This window comes from Delphinus delphis, chromosome 5, assembly GCF_949987515.2.
Source record: "Delphinus delphis chromosome 5, mDelDel1.2, whole genome shotgun sequence".
NCBI lineage: Eukaryota > Metazoa > Chordata > Mammalia > Artiodactyla > Delphinidae > Delphinus > Delphinus delphis.
The window spans coordinates 7,758,831-7,776,974 of NC_082687.1; the positions used below are offsets into that span (position 1 = coordinate 7,758,831).

Below are 18,144 nucleotides of genomic sequence, written 5' to 3' on the forward strand. Positions count from 1 at the left end.
CCCCTGGGGACACCGTGAGCACCTCTTCTTGAGGACAGAGATCACATCTTTTTTTTTTTTTTTTTTTTTTTTTTTTGCGGTCCACGGGCCTCTCACTGTTGCGCCCTCTCCCGCTGCGGAGCACAGGCTCCGGACGCGCAGGCTCAGCGGCCATGGCTCACGGGCCCAGCTGCTCCGCGGCATGTGGGATCTTCCCAGACCGGGGCACGAACCCGCGTCCCCTGCATCGGCAGGCGGACTCTCAACCACTGCGCCACCAGGGAAGCCCCAGAGATCACATCTTGCGCATCTTCATGTGTAACACCTTGTCCCATCAATGGATTAAAAGTCCAAACCCTGAACTCCAGTCCGATGCAGTCTTAAGAGGTGACAGGTTATGTAACACTGGAAGAGGAGTGTTGTCCTAATTAGTGGGTCATAGGATGACAGGTGATGGAACCTAACTGTGAGGACTGGAAGAGGTCCCTTCCCCTCCAGATGCGGCACACGAGCCACGTGGTCGTGTGTGTTTATTGCTTCACTGACTGACTGCTCGAGATGCCTCGCAGACACGCTTGTGTTTGGATCACTATTATCCACTCCTCTCTTTTAATCTTAATTCTCTGTGATGTTTGGGTAGGGAAGGGGACTAGGTGAAGGAAAGATGTAATCCCCAAATCACTTATTATGAGGTTTTAAAATGCATTGTATGCTGCCTGAAGATTATTACAGAATCAGCTAAGTAGTCATTGCTTGCTGGGTGTTGAGAACTGTGGTCGAAAGACCTATAAAACCTCTGTGGTCAAAAGAAGCATAAAAGGAAGTATTTCCTTCCTCTTGAAGTGTTTTGTCATCTAATTGTAGGTATCAAAGCGTATGATACCTGCAATCATTAGAGTTCGGCATAAGACAGCACTCGTTAAAGTGCTGAAATTTTTAATAGATAACGTTGTAGCGATCTGGTTAAGGAGGAAGAACCACCATTATTGGACATTTAAGTGTCAGCCACTGTATTGGATAATTTTTAGTTTTGTTTTTTTTTTAAGAAATGATGTTCTGCCTCTTCTTTCCCTTTATTTATTTTTAATTTTGGCTGTGCTGGGTCTTTGTTGCGGTGTGTGGGCTCTGCTTTGTGGCACACGGGCTCTCTAGTTGTGGCACACAGGTTCCGGAGCACGCGGGCTCAGTAGTTGCAGCGTGCGGGCTTCGTTGCCCCGCGGCATGTGGGATCTTAGTTCCCCGACCAGGGTTCGAACCTGCCTCCCCTGCGTTGGAAGGTGGATTCTTAACCACTGAACCACTAGGGAAGTCCCATTTAGTTATATATTTTTTTAAACACCAAAAACTCCCATGAGATAGCTAATTACTCCTTACAGAAGAGGCAACTAAAGCTTAGAGAGTCTGAGCAACTTGTACAGCTCATACAGCAAGTAAGAGGCATGACCCAGACTCAAAGCCTGATCTCCTGTGACCTGCTGAGCCTGTACGCGATCGCCCCACCTTTCTCCGGGACCATTCAGAATGGGCTGGTAAGATCGGCAGGTCTTCACGTCAGGGGTGTGGCTTGAGTTTAGAGTGTGCCACGCAACAGCTGGTAGGTGGCTGGGAGGCAGATGGGTCTGTTAGTCAGCATCCCAGAAGGAAAGAGATGGGAGACTCACAGCGGCAATTGTGGGAGTTCAGCGAAAGGACCGTTTACAGAGGTGTGGTGGCAGGGTTATAGGAGCCAACGAGGGGACACGAGGCTCTTGGGCAAGGTTCCCACCTCCGGGCCTGGAGGGACAAGGGCAGGGAATGGCGTGGTGTGAACCTGGTGTGGCTGGGGGAGAAGAGATGCCCCCAGCAGCGGTGGCCACCGTTAGAGGGTCCCCAGCAAACTGCACCCAGGCAGTGAGGGCGTGGGAGCAGGGAGAACAAACCCAGCTCTCTCTCTCCTCGGGCCGTCAGGTCTCCTGTGTGGCCTCCTGTGGGCTGAATGCACCGGAAACCAGAAGACAGGGGAGTCCAGTCGGTCTGCAGCGGTCAGCCTCAGGGTGCAGAGCAGGGCACACGAGAATGGGGAGTTGATGTGGGAACAAGACGAGAGTGGGCTGCCCACGCCGTCGTAGGCAGAGGGGGCGGCAGGCGCACAGCTGGAGAACGTGGGGCTCGGCGTGGCGTCTGCTGGGGCGTAGGGCTCTCGGGCAGGGAGGGTGCTCCGGGACGTGGTGGGAGGCGAAGTCGAAGGGCGTCTTGGAGGTCCCAAGTGTCAAGGAGGGGGCACCTGATCTTAATCCGGTGCTCAGTGGTAAGCCAGTTTTGTTTCATGGAAGCCAGTGTTAATTCATTTCTTGTATAAGCCAGAGAGCTGGGGAGGGATCCTGGAACAACGATGCAGGGAAGGGAGGCGGGATGGCTGTCTGCCCGTCCGCCGGGATCGTGTGAGTGCGTGTGCAGGATCCCTGGCAGAGTTCATTTGGCCCTTTCTGTCTTCCAGTGACCTATGGGATGATGAGCTCCAGTGTGTACTACTATACCCGGATCATGTCCCAGCTCTTCCTGGACACCCCGGTGTCCAAAACGGAGAAAACTAACTTTAAAACTCTTTCTTCAGTGGAAGACTTCTGGAAGGTATTTGCAGATGACCTCTTGCTCTTGAAAATTGTCCATTTAGCTTCGTAAATTCAGTTCAGGCCCACGGGGGCGGAATTTCATTGTGTTGTCTTGCTTCGTTTTTTGTTTTTGTCTCTTTGCTGGTGTTGGAATGTACCCCAGAACCGAGCCTGATACAAGGCAGGCACATTCTTTCAAAGATCTCTAATGTAAAATTCAACCCAGCCCTCCCCAACTTGTCACAAATTCCAACATTAGTGTTAGAGGATAAGCAATGAGGGATACCACAGGAAAAATACGAAACTGATCTGGGAGATGTGTTCAGAATCTAAGAGAATGGGGAGGGAAATTGGAAAGGAAATGATTACTTCCTTCTGGGGAAATACTGGCTAAAATTCTTAGTAAACCCTGGGGTCAGAGCTGTTGATTTTAAAGATAGAGGAACTGGGTCACAAGAACCTAAATATACTAAATAATGCCTAAAAATACTTGACATCCAAAACCACACTTGTATAATATGAATCTTTTCCACCTCAAGGGGGCAAATCACTCCATCTCTGTTGATTGTCTGATAAGGATAACACACTGAGAAATGGCTGGGTCTGTCTTTCCTACAGGCAAACTAATGAGAAACTTCTCACATGTATACAGTTCTGTGATAATGAATGCCACACTCTAAAAATGGAGGGAAGGAGGGGGGGGATGAGAAGTGAGAGAGTTCATTCACCCTATGACAAAATAATCCAGACAATTAAAAGGTCCATCAGATAGCAGACTGGTTTTCAAAACTATCATCTTTTCCTCTCCAGTGATGGTGAACCATGATTATGTGAGATGCTGTTGTAATAAGGGAAAGTGGAATTGATCATGGTTACGGATGCGTTGCAAACTGCACCCTCTCCCCAGCCTTTAGTCCTGGAGTAGAAGTCAAGAGTCGCCACGTATGAAGTGCCCATTCTGTGCCAGGTGTAGCCACCATACAAAAGATAGGCATTACAGACGCTCGAGGCCTCACAGCCAGCAAGGAGATGACGGAGCAGGACTGGAGCAGGGTCCAGCCTCTCTGACAACAAAACCCACCCTTGTCACTCTACCCTGTTCACAGAGTTGCCAAACTGTTGGTCACACAAACATCCCAGGAAGGAGTAAGGCAGCCTCTGAGCTGAGAGTTTTTCAAAAATGGTGCCTTTGCTTTCAGTTTGCAGAAGGCGCTTTGTTGGACGGGCTCTACTGGAAGATGCAACCCAGCAACAGAACGGAAGGCGACGACCGAAGCTTCATCTACTACGAGAACCTACTCTTAGGGGTACCACGTATACGGCAACTCAGAGTCAGAAACGGATCCTGTTCCATCCCCCTGGACTTGAGAGATGAGATTAAAGAGTGCTATGATGTCTACTCTGTCAGCAGTGAAGACAGGGCTCCATTCGGTCCGAGAAATGGAACCGCGTAAGTGTCTGTGGCTCGGGGCCCTGGGCTGTCACGGACATTCATTCATTCGTTCTCTAACCCCTTCACCAAGGAGAAGATGCCTTCAATGCCTGTATTTAAGGCCGTGGCCAAACTTTGGCTTCTCAAGTTTTCTGTACTTTTTACCCCCTTTCAGCTTCTGCATACTTATTTTTCAGAAGGCTAAATGGCTGAGCATATCCCCACAGGAAAGAAGCTACCTTCACCTTCAGGGGTTTCTTTTAAGGTGCCTGGATCCTATTTTTATAAATCCAGTAACATGGTTCACCAGGTTGTTACTAGGAAGGTTTCTGGTACAGAAATTCTTTTGTATTAGCTCTTAGAAATAAATTTGTGTTCACACTACAATTACTTAAAGTGTATCATAAGCTCATGAGGCAGTTCTTCTGTCTGGTTTAAAGGCTGTCCTTCTCAAATGTGTGTTTTTGATTTTGAGTACGTGTCTGCATTGTGCGTATTTGCAGGGATTTTGGGTGCTCTTTGTCAACATACTTAAAACATCCTGTGTATTAAGGGAGGACAGTCCTTATTTCTAGAATTATTACAAAAAGTGAGAAGAGTTCTCAGGTTGTCCCAAGGTGGACATCTTGGGGCACGGGTCCTGGGTGAGTCACTGTGGATAGAATTGTCTTCTAAGTTTCACTAAACTAATTCTTTCAGTTCATCTAGATCCCTTTCTTGAGAACTGAGACACCAGAATTCAGATTAGTTAATACGCAATGAGGACGAACACCTTTTCCATAACCAGATTCTTCGTCTGTCGTCCAGTACACACCCTCTTTAGTACCTGGACCCATAAGGAACAAACTTACTAAACATCCGAAGATTTAGAGTAAAAAGACTGAATCTCAAAAGACATGTTTTCCAGGTTGTGATAGTGATTTTGCTCACTAATGCTCCTTTTTCCAGTTCCTGCAAAGCATAAGTTTGCACTTGAACTTATGGTACCTTGTCTAATATTTTATCTCATCTCATGCCATTGGTAAGAGAGATTCATGCAGCCTCTGTTCCATGCTAGACGCTGTCTAAGAAGTGAATTCATGCATTATCTCATCTACTTTTCACAGAACAACTCTGAAATAGGTATCAGCTCCATTTTATAGATGAAAACACATCACCGCTAGTAAATGGGACCAGCTTGACTCCAAAACCCATGTTTCTTTTATGACGCCACGTTGCTGCTTCCATATTAATTACGTTGCTAGAGTGGCTGCCTGCTGCCCTCAGTTCCCCGTCAGAATTCAAGCTTCTTGAGGGCAGGGACTCTGTTTTGTTCACTGCTGTATTTCCAGAGCTTTGAACAGTGCCTAGAACATCCAAGACGCTTATAAGTGATTTTCACTACAGGGTAGGCTACTGAAGGGATCCTTCTTGTGTGTATTTAAACCACCCCAGGTCCTGCCAGAGTCTGATAGAAGATGAGTGTGTATGCTACCTGTATGTCCCACCAGCTCCGATAATTCAGTATGCCCCAAACTGAGCTCGTCACTTTTTATCATTCATTATTTATTTATTTGTTTGTTTGTTTAGTTTTGGCCATGCCGTGCGGCATGCGGGATCTTAGTTTCCCCAACCAGGGATCGAACCCGTGCCCCCTGCATTGGGAGCGCGGAGTCTTTTTTTTTTTTTTTTGCTGCGACAGGTCTTAGTTGCAGCACGCGGGATCTTTGTTGCCACGTGCAGGATCATTAGTTGCGGCATGCGAACTCTTAGTTGAGGCATGTGGGATCTAGTTCCCTGACCAGGGATCGAACCCGGGCCCCCTGCATTGGAAGCGCGGAGTCTTAGCCACGGGACCCCCAGGGAAGTCCCGGAACTCATCACTTTCTTGTCGAATGTGTCCTTCCTCCTGTTCACGGCACCACCATCTTCGCATTACCCAAAAAGAGACTGGAGTCTTTCTTCAGAAGCCCCCTCTCCCTTGCCCCAGCTTCCAGATCAGTGCCAGGCTCTGTTGACAGTCACCTCCGTGGCCCTGTCTCGGCCCTCCCTTGTCCTTCCCAGCTCACTGCTCTAGTTCAGGCCTCATCGGTTCTTGCAAGGACAGCTGACTCAGCCATGTCGGGGTCCCTGGGACCAGCCTCACGGAGTTCAGCGATTCTGTGGAAGGGCTCCCCGGATTCAGCATATATTCATGGCCGAGCTTTACTACAGTGAAAGGAAATACGCAAAAACAGCGGAAGGGACAGGCTCGTGGGGCAAAGTCTGCAGGGAACCAGGTGCCGGGTTGTAAAGGTCCTCTCCCAGTGGAGCCACACAAGACACGCGTCTTCCTCCAGTGACGAGTTGTCACAACATGTAGGAAGCATTGTCCGAGAAGCTCAGCAGAGACTTGGCGCCTCCCATGTGTTTCTGGGTGCTGGTTACATAGGCAGGCTCTGGCCAGCACATCCCCAAATCTCAGACTCCCAGAAGGGAGGCAGGCGTGGGCATGAGCCACCTTGTTTGTACAGAAGCCTAGGCACTGTGAGCCTCTCCTTCTGGTCAGAGGAAGTTTCATATCAGTGTAGGGAGCCGTTTATCACTGAAATTCCAGATGCCAGCCGAGTCCAACCTGGATGCTTTAAGGAGAGGCGGTCTCGGACCCACTGTGTTAACTCTCTTCCACACATGCGTCCTCTCTCTTTCCTCACCACTCCAGGTAACCCTGTTCTGTGCCTCCCAGAGACCTTCCCTTCGGTGACCCCTTCACGCCTGCCCCCGCACCATCTGACCAGAGTCCACCTTTCAGCCTTCTCTCCTTCATCATATGGGCGCCAAACCAAACTACTGGCGGATGCCTTGTACGTCTCCGGCCCCGCCTGGCTCAGGCTTAAAAACACCCTCCCCATCCACCTGCCTACGTCTGAATCCTGCTTACCTTTCACAGCCTAGGTTCAACGTGGCTTCTTCCAAAGCCTTCTCTGGTTCACCTTTCCCATCATCGCTGAACCTCCAAAGAAGCCTAGCTTCCCTCTGCTTGGCCCGAGCAATTTTTCTATGATTCTTTTTTGGTTCTTCTTATCACCTACCTTGTATTTTCGGTGTTTAATTACAACTTTCCTCTCCCCACTTATTATAAATTGGGGAGAGAAAGGATCTTAGTTCATCTTTCCATCCTTATTAATACCAGAGACGCATCTGGTTCCTGAGAGCCTGTAAACGTTTGTGGGTTAAGCTCCCAAATGCCGTGTGGAGTCTTATTTAGTTGAGCTGCTGACCGTGGCACTTGATGAACTCGTACCTCTTTTGGCTGCAATTTTTGGGGGGCCTAGGGTCAGCTAGTCCCTAAGTAAGTCACCCTGAAAGGCAACCATATAAACTGAGGGCTAACAGCACAGGCCTCTGAAGGCAGACTGTCCTGGGGTGGGTTCCTGACTCTACCTTCAAAAGATCTGAGGCTGACTTGGCCTCACTAAGCCTCAGGGCCCTTATTCCTAAAATGGGCATAATAGCTATATGAGGATGATGTCAGAAAACACAAAGCACCGTGGCAAGCACATCCCCCAGCTCGATGGGACTCACCGTTATTTGTTACGTACGCTGTCTTCGTAGTTGCCCCGGGTGTTCCACTGATTTTCACCTGCTCGTTTTGTCTTTGAATTAGTTGGATCTACACAAGTGAAAAAGACTTGAATGGGAGCAGCCACTGGGGAATGATCGCAACTTACAGCGGAGCTGGTTATTACCTGGATCTGTCAAGAACAAGAGAGGAGACAGCCGCTCAGATTGCTAACCTCAAGAAAAACGGCTGGCTGGACCGGGGAACCCGGGCAACTTTTATTGACTTTTCAGTGTACAATGCCAACATCAATCTGTTCTGTGTGATCAGGTGTGTATAAAGGGCACCCACGCCTCCCACTTCCGTGTGTTTGTATATACGTCCTAGTCTGGAGTTAGACCAGAAAATCATTGCCTGCAGTTGGCTAAATGAGAGTTTCAAGGATCAGAGCTGACAGCAAGGAGGGGTGAAAACCAAAAAGCTTACTGGGATAGGGGTTTCTGGAGGAAGGGAGTTAGGATCCGGGGATGTTATGAGTTAGGAAGAAGCTTAAGTCTGGTCCAAGTTCATCCCAAGGCTGGAACCGTCCCAGACAAAGCACCGTGTTTTGCTGACATCAAGCCTTTCCCATCACGAGGGTGATCATTGCTCCATGCTCTGCTACCAGGGCCCCCAGGCATCGTATCTTGACTCATTTCCCTGAGTTTCCCATTCTCCGATGATGCGCACGCGATTAGAACATGAGCACAGTAGTCAGGGGCTACGCCTGTGCTCAGTAGGGTGCCCCGGTACCTGCTTACACTCAAGAATTACCAAAGGCACGTAAAGTTCCTTCTGCAGATTCTGTGATGTTTGTCATCATGACCATTCTGGTGACAGTGAGGAAACCGACAGAGATCCCACCGGCTTGTCTGGGACCTCTTGTTCGTTCATTCATTCAGCAAACATTTATTGGGCACTTAATATGTGCCAGGCACTGTTCAAGGCTCTTGGGATGCATCAGAAAGATCTCTGCCCTTGTAGAGCTCACATTCAACCAGGAGGAGATGTTAGATGATAAACAATAAGCAAAGGAAACAAATTAATTAGATAGCATGTTAGAAGGTAATAGGTGCTATAAAACACGGAGAACAAGGCAAGGGGGGTCCAGGCTTCACCCGCTTTAATCCTCCTAGTGAATGTGGCAGCAACATGCAGACGTTGCTGACGTGAATCACTTGCACATATATTTACCCACCAAATAAGAAGGCTGCATTCTCATAATAGCCTTACTCTGTGATTACTTTTGAGGCTAAACTCAGCTGTGCTTTACATAGCCAGTTGGATTTTCCCAGTCTTTATATCTAATAACTTTTGCAGAAAACAATATCACATTAAATCAAGTAATAGTTATGACTAGAAATGAATGAAAATCTATTGCAATTATTGTTGAACTTCTGCTAATAATTCCAGTGAGCACAGAAAGAGGATACACGCAGGCAGGCAACTCTGACTGACGTTTAAGGAAATATCTATTTATAGAAGGTACAAATGAGTATGTCTCCCACTTCCCCCCCATACTTTTAAGAGTGAATATTGTCAAGGCGGTTGCTTCATTTCTCTACATTGTTGTCTCAGTTTCTGGAGGGGTTGACGATGCAGGACCAGAACAGGCAGAGAGAGATGACTCAGCACACAGAGGCCACTTCCTGCCCTTGTGAGTTCACACTGAGGCTGCCACAAGGCTCTTTGTCTCAGTATTGCCCTCCTGAGTTTCTGGTTCTCACCCCTACGCTCCAGCGTATTGAATAGGAAGAAAACAGGAGGTTGACAGTGCCAGGGAAGGAAGATGTTTCACACAGCTTTGACCAATTCTCATTTGCTATAGTCCTTGCCTATTATTGCTCATGCTTGAGCCCTAGATACTTAGGTTCTAGGAGTGGCCACCTGTCCTGTCCATCCTGTAACGGGAGAGATGGTTACACCTGATTGCTGACTGGAGATCTTTTAAAAGCCTTCAAGTTAAGGATCTAGAGAGTCTGTTTCTAGTGCGAAGGGAAATTGTACCATTAAGTGAATCGTTTAACCTTCTCAGTGTGACACCTACAAAGGGGAATTTGGCAAGAAGCATCTTCACTTCAGTTATTAGAAAGCACTAAAGATCAGTGCCATCGCTGTGAACGTAAGAGCGTATGTCAGTGTTGCAGACGGTCAGGCATTTACTGGGCACCAATCCACTATAAGGCTCTGAGCAGTTCCGATAGCAAAATGGTCCCCGTAGGCAAATTATTTGATTCTGGTTAGGTGTCACCAAATGCATGAATGAGAAACTCATTCCCTGTCCTTACATGTATATGAAAGAGACATCCTGCTTCTCAAGCAGGCCATACGTGTCTTGAGTGATGACATATATTTCTTACGTTCTTGATTACCCAGTTGAAGGACTTGCATTTAATCAAAGTCCTATAAAGTCTTGTTTGTTGATTAACTTCTACATTTAAAAATAAGCGTATAGCATTTTGAGTGGTCTCAATACCAGAAGCGTAAATGGGAGACTGAGGACGAATAACCTCTTTGGTCTGGGAGGCCTTGGGAAGGCTTGTTCTTTTTGTAACACAAAATTCTACAAGGATGGAGTTCCCGGCCGTGATAAAAAACATTTTGCCACTGGTTTGGAGTGACGTGTGGTCTCAGTTTTATTCAGAGCAGGGACAGAATGGACGATGTTTTTTCCCGGCTGCATCCCTGTGTTGTTGTTACTGTTGACGTTGTTCGTCGTGTTAACTGCTCTTATTGCAACGCAGGTTACTGGTCGAATTCCCGGCAACAGGCGGTGTGATTCCGTCTTGGCGGTTTCAGCCTGTGAAGCTGATCCGATACGTCACGACGTTCGATTTCTTCCTGGCAGCCTGTGAGATTATCTTTTGTTTCTTTATCCTTTACTACGTGGTGGAAGAGATACTGGAAATTCGCATTCACAAGCTGCACTATTTCCGGAGTTTCTGGAATTGTCTGGATGTTGTGATCATTGTGGTAGGTTTGAGAACAACACCAAATCCCCTACCCTGTTATAAAAATGCGTTAGAGTCTTCGCTCCCCTCAATGCTGTGCGTCTTGACCTTCCCGAAGGAGAATCTAAAGGTTCTCCTCTGTAATATCAGCGTCACTGTTACTAACCTTCTCACGTCGCATGAGTGACCCTTCTGCGTATGGAAGTGGAGAGGCACTTACAGTAAGCTCTCACTTGGCCACACTAATAACAAGAATGGGATAGTAGTTCGTGTTTGGCTTTGGCACGCCACACGAGATGTGGGGAGAAAGCAATCTTGTTTATTCTGCTTTGGCTAATATTTTTCTTCAGCTACAGCAAAAATCAGTTTATATGTTTCTGCACATGTGTAAAGTTACGGCATAAAGAAACATCCAGGAAGCTTTGGAGGTGGCAGAGAAAACCTCCCTGCAGGTTCAAATGTCCTGCAGATAGTCCACAGTGTACAAAATGTAAATGATGGCCATCAGCGTTTTCTGTAGGAGGTGCAGGAAACCGTAAGGCAGAGTTATGGTTGAGTTAAGACTGGGACCCCTTGTGGAGCCCTTGCCTGCCCGTGACTCTGTTACAAATTCCAACACTTGTTCAAGACGGTTTCTCTTCAGCATCATCTTAATCACTTCCTTCCAGAGGCCTTAGTGTAAGATGTATTTTTGCAAGCTTTTCTCCCTTCAGCAATAACACGTAATCTTCTGCTAGTCTGTTACACATTAGAGCATATAACAACATGCTTAATGGTTACGTGCTTAAAAGTCCATCCTTTCCACTGTGCAGCGACAGAGCTGCGCCTCTGAAATCTTAGTCAGTGATGCGTTATCCTGTTAGCATTCTCCCTTCTGTTATCCTGCTTCTTAACCAGTGTTGTTCCTCCCCAACCAAAAGTTCATTTGGCTTTGGGAAGCATTTACATCAAGTCATTATCAAATCATCACTAGAGTTAGTTGGGAATATATAGAAAGTATGTCACTTAATGTATTTTAATATGCTATTAAATATAGAAAAAATGTTATTCATATGTAAGTAAAAGGAGACTTAAGACATAAACAAGCTATATGTGTGCATTGCGTGGCGATAATGGTATTAATAGGAGCAATAATAACAGTAATTGCTAACACTTAGAAGCTGTCTGTGCTAGGCACAGTTCCTCGTGCTCTTCCTCTACGGCACGTTCATTTAGTCCTCACGATAACCCTCTTAGCCACTCTGCCACCGCCCTCACGCCACATACATGTGTACTTCAGAAATCACTTTTACATAAAATACACGTTCCTGTAGGATACAGCATGGAACCCATCTGATCCTGATGCAGTTAGAAGTGCACCCCTTCTTTCACGATGGCTGTGTAACATCACAATTCCTGCAGCTGAACTCTTGATTCCCAAATTCTCAACATACTAATAATGAACAGAATTACAAAAGAATTTCCGTACTTAAGGAGGCAGGAAAGGCGATGATACGGGAAATAATTTTTCAAAATATTTCTGTACTGCACGATGGCAGAGTGCTGTTCATATACACTGAAAATCGTTCTGGAAAACAATTATTATTTGGAGCCCTAAGGATGCAAACTTTGCTCTTTTAGTTTACGTGGATACGTTTATGTTTCTGTCATTGAGAATAATGGTAAAAAAGTGGGTGTGATATTATGCTAATTAATGTTTTCTTTTTATTTTTACCCAAATACCTTCAGTGTGAGCAAAGGACTAGTCCGCGGCATTCAGCTTTTTGATTATGTAACATATCAGTGAAGTGCCACACCCTAGTGTATTTTTATTTATAAAGTGTGTGTGTGTGTGTGTGTGTGTGTGTGTGTGTGTAGTGGTGTAATTACATTTGTAAAAACATACACAGCATAGAATTTGAAATATTTGGATAAAAATAAATACAAGTAGAATTCTAACACTTTCTTATCACCTGCCTATACGTTTTAATGTTTTCATCTCACACCCCAGTGAATTGCCTCGTACCCACCTTGGAGACCGCTGGAAAAATAGCTGATGACATCATGGAAAGTGAGGATAGTTTCTTGGCTAAGCAACTGCAGAATTTTGCAAATGTTTCTTTGAAAACTTGCTTCCCTGTGCTCTTATTTTTTTTAACTCTCAATGCTGACAAGACAACAGTTCAGGCAGTGTGCTTTTATGAGAACAAGGAACGGCTACTGGAATCCTACTTCTCCTCTGAAACCTTCTCTGACCCTTTAGAAATAGGGCACGCTTTCCGTGAAGCTTATGCCAAAGGAAGAAAGTTCTTTTGTAGATAAGAGATGAAAATCTCCAAGAAAACTCAGAGCCACGTAACGACCCGAATGCCCACCGAACCTCTTTCCTCTCTGCTTCTCTCTCATTCTCTATTTTGAAGGAAGAGGCTCAGGAAATTTAGTGTATTTCTATGGCATTGTATAGATGACCCCATATTCCATATTTTTATAAACACTTTCCCTGGGCAGAGCAAAAACAAAGGGTACCTAGTGAGAGTTGGTAAAGGGTTATTTTGAGATTCAGTCAGTCAGCCCTTTTTTCTCAGTGAAGTCCATGCAGAAAAACACTTACCAGGGTATTCCAGAGAGCTCAAGGGAAGTATTCCTACCACCAGTGCAAAAAATACTAGACTAAGCGTGGGAACCCTTCACAGGGAAGACAAGGACGGTGGTGAGGCTGGCTTTTGCAGCCGAGGCTGGCAGACAGGCAGGCCCTGACTCTGATAATCACCAGACAGGCATCTCAAGAAGGGCTGATGCAGTGGTCCTCGGCCATCATCCGTGAGAAGAGAGAGATGGGCCGCGGAGGTCACGGCACCTGCCGTAGCCCGCACGCCGTGGACTCGGGGTCCATGTGGGGGCCCGGTGGTTATGGCTGACCCCTAGCTCTTTACACACATACACGTTAATCCAGTGGTGATGGGTGCGAGGCGGGCCCAGCGTTCCCCTCGGATTTTTATAGGCCAGGACCAAAGCAGATGTGAAGAATTGTATGGTCATGAGTTAAAGGACAGAAGCAAGCAAGTGGGGGACCCTTGGCTCACATGTACCCACTGCGAGCCTTGTCGAGCCCTCTGTGCCCTTCGTTCCCGCCATCTAAGACCAAGCTCATTCTTCCCTGTCACAGGCGCTCCTTTGAACATGTCTTGTTTCACCCTTCCCCTATGTGGTGTGATGCCAGCTTCTTAGAAGGCTTTTGTACTCTTTGTCTCTGGGTGTTTATCTGCTCTTGAACCAGAGTATAAGCTTCTCGAGGACGAGGTTTGTACTTTTCACCTGTATTTGTTCCTCTTGAGCCTTCGCACGGTGCTGTGTACACAGATATCCACCATGTGTTTGTTGAATAAAGGAAAGAATAGATGGCTGGAAGATGGAGAAAAAGAAGCCCCGCAAATAAAAACAGAGCGAGACGAGGCCTGGGAAAGCACAAGGCTGGAAAGTGATGTACGTGAAGGTGGCAGAACAAAACAGAAGGCGTTCCTGTTTGAGTTTCCTTTTGTAATGAAGTGACATCTCTCGGGTGTGTTCATGCGCGTGTGCGGGCACCTGCGTGCACACGTGCGCTCACTGGGTTTCTATTCCTAACCAAGGAAGTGCGAGCAATATATTCTTTTCCTTTTTTACGGCAGTGCTCAACACTTCCCCTCCGTGTGAGTGACTTAATTTATGCATGCCGTTGGGTGAGTAGAATGGTGAACCCTAGAATTAATACATTTGTGAAGGAAGATAAACTAGTCATTTTAAGGTGAGTTATATATTTCTAGAACACTGCACTAATATCTAAATCTTTTGTCTTCCAGCTGTCAGTGGTAGCTGCAGGAATCAACATACACAGAACATCGAATGTGGAGGTGCTCCTCCAGTTTCTAGAAGATCAAAGTGCTTTCCCCAACTTTGAGAATCTGGCATACTGGCAAATACAGTTCAACAACATAGCTGCTGTCATAGTATTTTTTGTCTGGATTAAGGTAATTTATAAATTTCAGGTTCAGATCTTTAATATCGTTTTCGTCTTTTTATTAACGTGAGTCACACAAAATGTTGAAGGACTTGAATTGGTTTCTGTGGCCAAGTTTAGGCAGCCAGCCCCGTGTTTACAAGTAAAGTCAGCTCGCAGGACTCACGTGACCGTTCATCTCACTGTCTGCCTGCTACCTGCACTCTTGGAAGACCTGGCTTTGGAGGTTTCATTTAACAAATGCATTAGGAGACCTTTGAGTGTCACCTGGGCCTGGGGGCCCCTGGCTGTGCTAACCCAGAGACAGGTTCAAGTTTCACCGTAAGTGGGGTGAACCAGGTGAAGGAAAAGGAACTAAGAGAAAGGAGGGGAAGGGTGGGGAAAGGAAAGGGAGAGATCCTGCCCTGGAAATGTTCTCCGGAAGGATTGCCTCCTTTCCAGGTGGAGGCCAGAGAAGCTTTACCTAGAACTGAGATTGGGACAGACAGGTCCTCCGAGTAGTACCTTCACGACTCATTTCCTTCTTCTCCCAAGGCATCACGTGCCTTTCCTCGTGCGTGAAAGCTCAGGTCACTTCATACACGATGAGCCTCGATTCTGCAGGTTGAGGAAATGTCATTGTTTTGAGGCCAGCTGCCAGCTTGTCACCACTTAAGTTCTACGATTGCGCCATCCAGATAGGAGCTGTCAGCCACAAGTAACTGTTTAGATTTTAATTTAAATTAATTAAAATGATGTGCAATTAAACATTCAGTTCCTCAGTCACTCTGGCCGCATTTTCAGTGTTCGGTGTCTATATGTGGCTAGTGGCTACTGTCTTAGATAGCGGAAATACAGAGCATTTCCATCATCAGAGAAAATTCTGTTGAAGAGCACCGTTCTAGAAGGTACTTTCCAAACAGTTACTTGTTTTCCCGAATTGTTATTCACACCTGGAAGGCCTGAGATTTATCAGAGGGCTTAGACCTCGTCCTGTATCTCTCGTGCTATTTATTCAGTTACATGTTCGTTCAAGAGAAACCATCACTAACGTGCCGTACCTTTATCACAAAACAGAACAATAATCAAGATCTCATAGAAATACTACGAGGAATCGTGTCAAGTAATGTGATTATAACAACCGTCAGAAACATTTCGTTGTGCCAGATGCGCTTTATAAGAGGTCTTTAAGTACAATTCTAGAGGTTTCCTTTCAGCGTGTGCCTCAGGGTGTTCGTCTCATTTAGTGCTTCGCCTGTAAATATCTTGCCCCCGAGACCTTGTGAACCATTAGGTTCTTTAAGGCAGAGATTGGAGCTCAGCTTCTAACGGATCTGCCCACTTCCTTCCGCCTAGACTCCTAGCTAGAGCCGTGCGGTGTGTCCTGCCCTCTGGGCTCGAGCTGCTGAACCTGGGCAGTACCCTCTGCGCCTGTCTACAGAAATGCGCCGTGTGGCTGTGCAGTCAGATAGAGCCCGGTTCAGATCCTCGCTCCAAGCCCTGGCCAATGCCTGACACAAAGCTGATGCACAATAAGTGACTGTTAATATACAATAAGTATTTTCTGGAGGTTTTTTTAACTAGTGTCTTCTTTTTAAAGATTTTTTTTTTTTTTTTTGACGTGGACCAATTTTAAAGTCTTTGTTGAATTTGTTACAATATTGCTTCTGTTTTATGTTTTGGTTTTTTTTGGCTGCCAGGCATGTGGGATCTTAGCTCCCCGACCAGGGATCGAACCCACACCCCCTCTATTGGAAGGTGAAGTCTTAACCCCTGGACCGCCAGGGAAGTCCCTTAACTAGTGTTTTTTTATGTTAACTCTTCTTGTTTTTATTGAAGTACAGTTAATTTGCAACGTTGTGTTAGTTTCAGGTGTACAGCAAAGTGATTCAGTTACATACCTATGTACGTACATACATTCTTTTTCAGATTCTTTTCCATTATAGGTTATTACAAGATGTTGAGTATAGTTCCCTGTGCTACACAGTAGGTCCTTGTCATTTATCTAGCTAGTTTTCATTTGTGGGGTTTTTCCTCCTTTGTTTTAATCTTTCTAGGAGAAAAATATCAATGGTCATTTTAATTATAATTAAACTTGTTTTCACTATAAATGAGAAAATATAAGTGGCTGGATTTGAAAAAAAGCAAGTCATCTTTGTCCTCTCTTTCTTTCTGTTGTAAAGTATACATAACAAAATTTTCCATTTTAACTACTTTTAAGTGTACAACTCAGTGGCACTAAGTACCTTCACCGCGTTGTGCAACCATCACCACTGTGCGTGTCCAGGACTTTTTCATCATCCCAGCTGCAACTTTTTTATCCATTCAACACTAACTCTCCATTTCCCCCTCCCCGCAGCTCCTGGTAACTTCTACTCTCCTTCTGTCTCTGTGAATTTCCCTACTCTAGGTACCTCACGTAAGTGGAGTCATGCAATATTTGTCTTTTCGTGTCTGGCTTATTTCACTTAGCACAGTGCTTTCAAGTTTCATTCGTGTTGTAGCATGAATCAAAATTTCCTTCCTTCCTAGGGCTGAATAATGACCCATCACATGTATATACCGCAGTTTGTTTACTCATTCATCCTCGTATCTCATCTCCCCTCTCTTTTACAGCTCTTCAAATTCATCAACTTTAACAGGACCATGAGTCAGCTCTCCACAACCATGTCTCGGTGTGCCAAAGACCTCTTTGGCTTTGCAATTATGTTCTTCATTATTTTCTTAGCATACGCTCAGTTGGCATACCTTGTCTTTGGCACTCAGGTTGATGACTTCAGTACTTTCCAAGAGTGTATGTAAGTATGTATGAAATTAAGAAGAAAAATTTAATCATAGACAGTGCTGCCTTCTCAAGGTTAAAGAAATCTTCACAGTGGCTATTTAACTACCAAGTACTTAAAAGCAGTTGTTTAAAATGAGAATTAGGGCTTCCCTGGTGGCGCAGTGGTTGAGAGTCCGCCTGCCGATGCAGGGGACACGGGTTTGTGCCCCAGTCCGGGAAGATCCCACATGCCGCGGAGTGGCTGGACCCGTGCGCCATGGCCGCTGAGCCTGCGTGTCCGGAGCCTGTGCTCCGCAACGGGAGAGGCCACAACAGTGAGAGGCCCGTGTACTGCAAAAAAACAAAACAAAATAAAAAAACAAAAAAAAAAGAATTGATTCTCTTTCCCAGAAACATTGACCCATCAATGCAAAGATGACAATACCTTCTGAAACATTAATGTTTAAGACAGAGCCCTAAAGTAGTAAGATATAGAAGAACAGCTATAGTAAGCCAACTCTGTTCCAAAGACTGAGGTCTTCTTAGCACCAAATGCAGATGGTAGCATTTAAGAGACCTTTGCCTATACTTTTATTCCTATTAAATAATGTTGCCATAAACTTCAAACTTCAGCCTATTTTCTAAGAAGAAAAGGGTATTTCTAATATTCTAGGAGAAGCTCAAACCAATACAGGAATTTTCAGTCTTTTTCCAAAGTTCTCAAATAGGCTATGAAAAACCATTTCAGACCTCCATGTCACCTAGAAAGGAGTTAGTTAGGAAATAAGATGATCGTGATAATAGGAGTTAATGGGGCTTTGTGCACGAGGACCCCTAATTCATGTTGCTGTCTGATGAAAGTCAGGAATGGAAACAACTGTACTGATAAAGACCCAGCATCTGGCAACGTGCA

At 45.8% G+C, this 18,144-nt stretch overlaps 1 protein-coding gene across 1 annotated transcript in view; it reads left to right on the forward strand.

The window, feature by feature from the left end:
• Positions 1–18,144, forward strand: part of PKD2 (polycystin 2, transient receptor potential cation channel) — a 47,245-nt gene that overhangs the window by 13,006 nt on the left and 16,095 nt on the right. The window contains exons 3-8 of the mRNA XM_060011958.1: positions 2,456–2,589; positions 3,770–4,020; positions 7,628–7,852; positions 10,306–10,534; positions 14,331–14,498; positions 17,084–17,265. Of these exons, the coding sequence (XP_059867941.1) occupies positions 2,456–2,589; positions 3,770–4,020; positions 7,628–7,852; positions 10,306–10,534; positions 14,331–14,498; positions 17,084–17,265 (1,189 nt within the window). The remainder of the gene's footprint in view (positions 1–2,455; positions 2,590–3,769; positions 4,021–7,627; positions 7,853–10,305; positions 10,535–14,330; positions 14,499–17,083; positions 17,266–18,144) is intronic.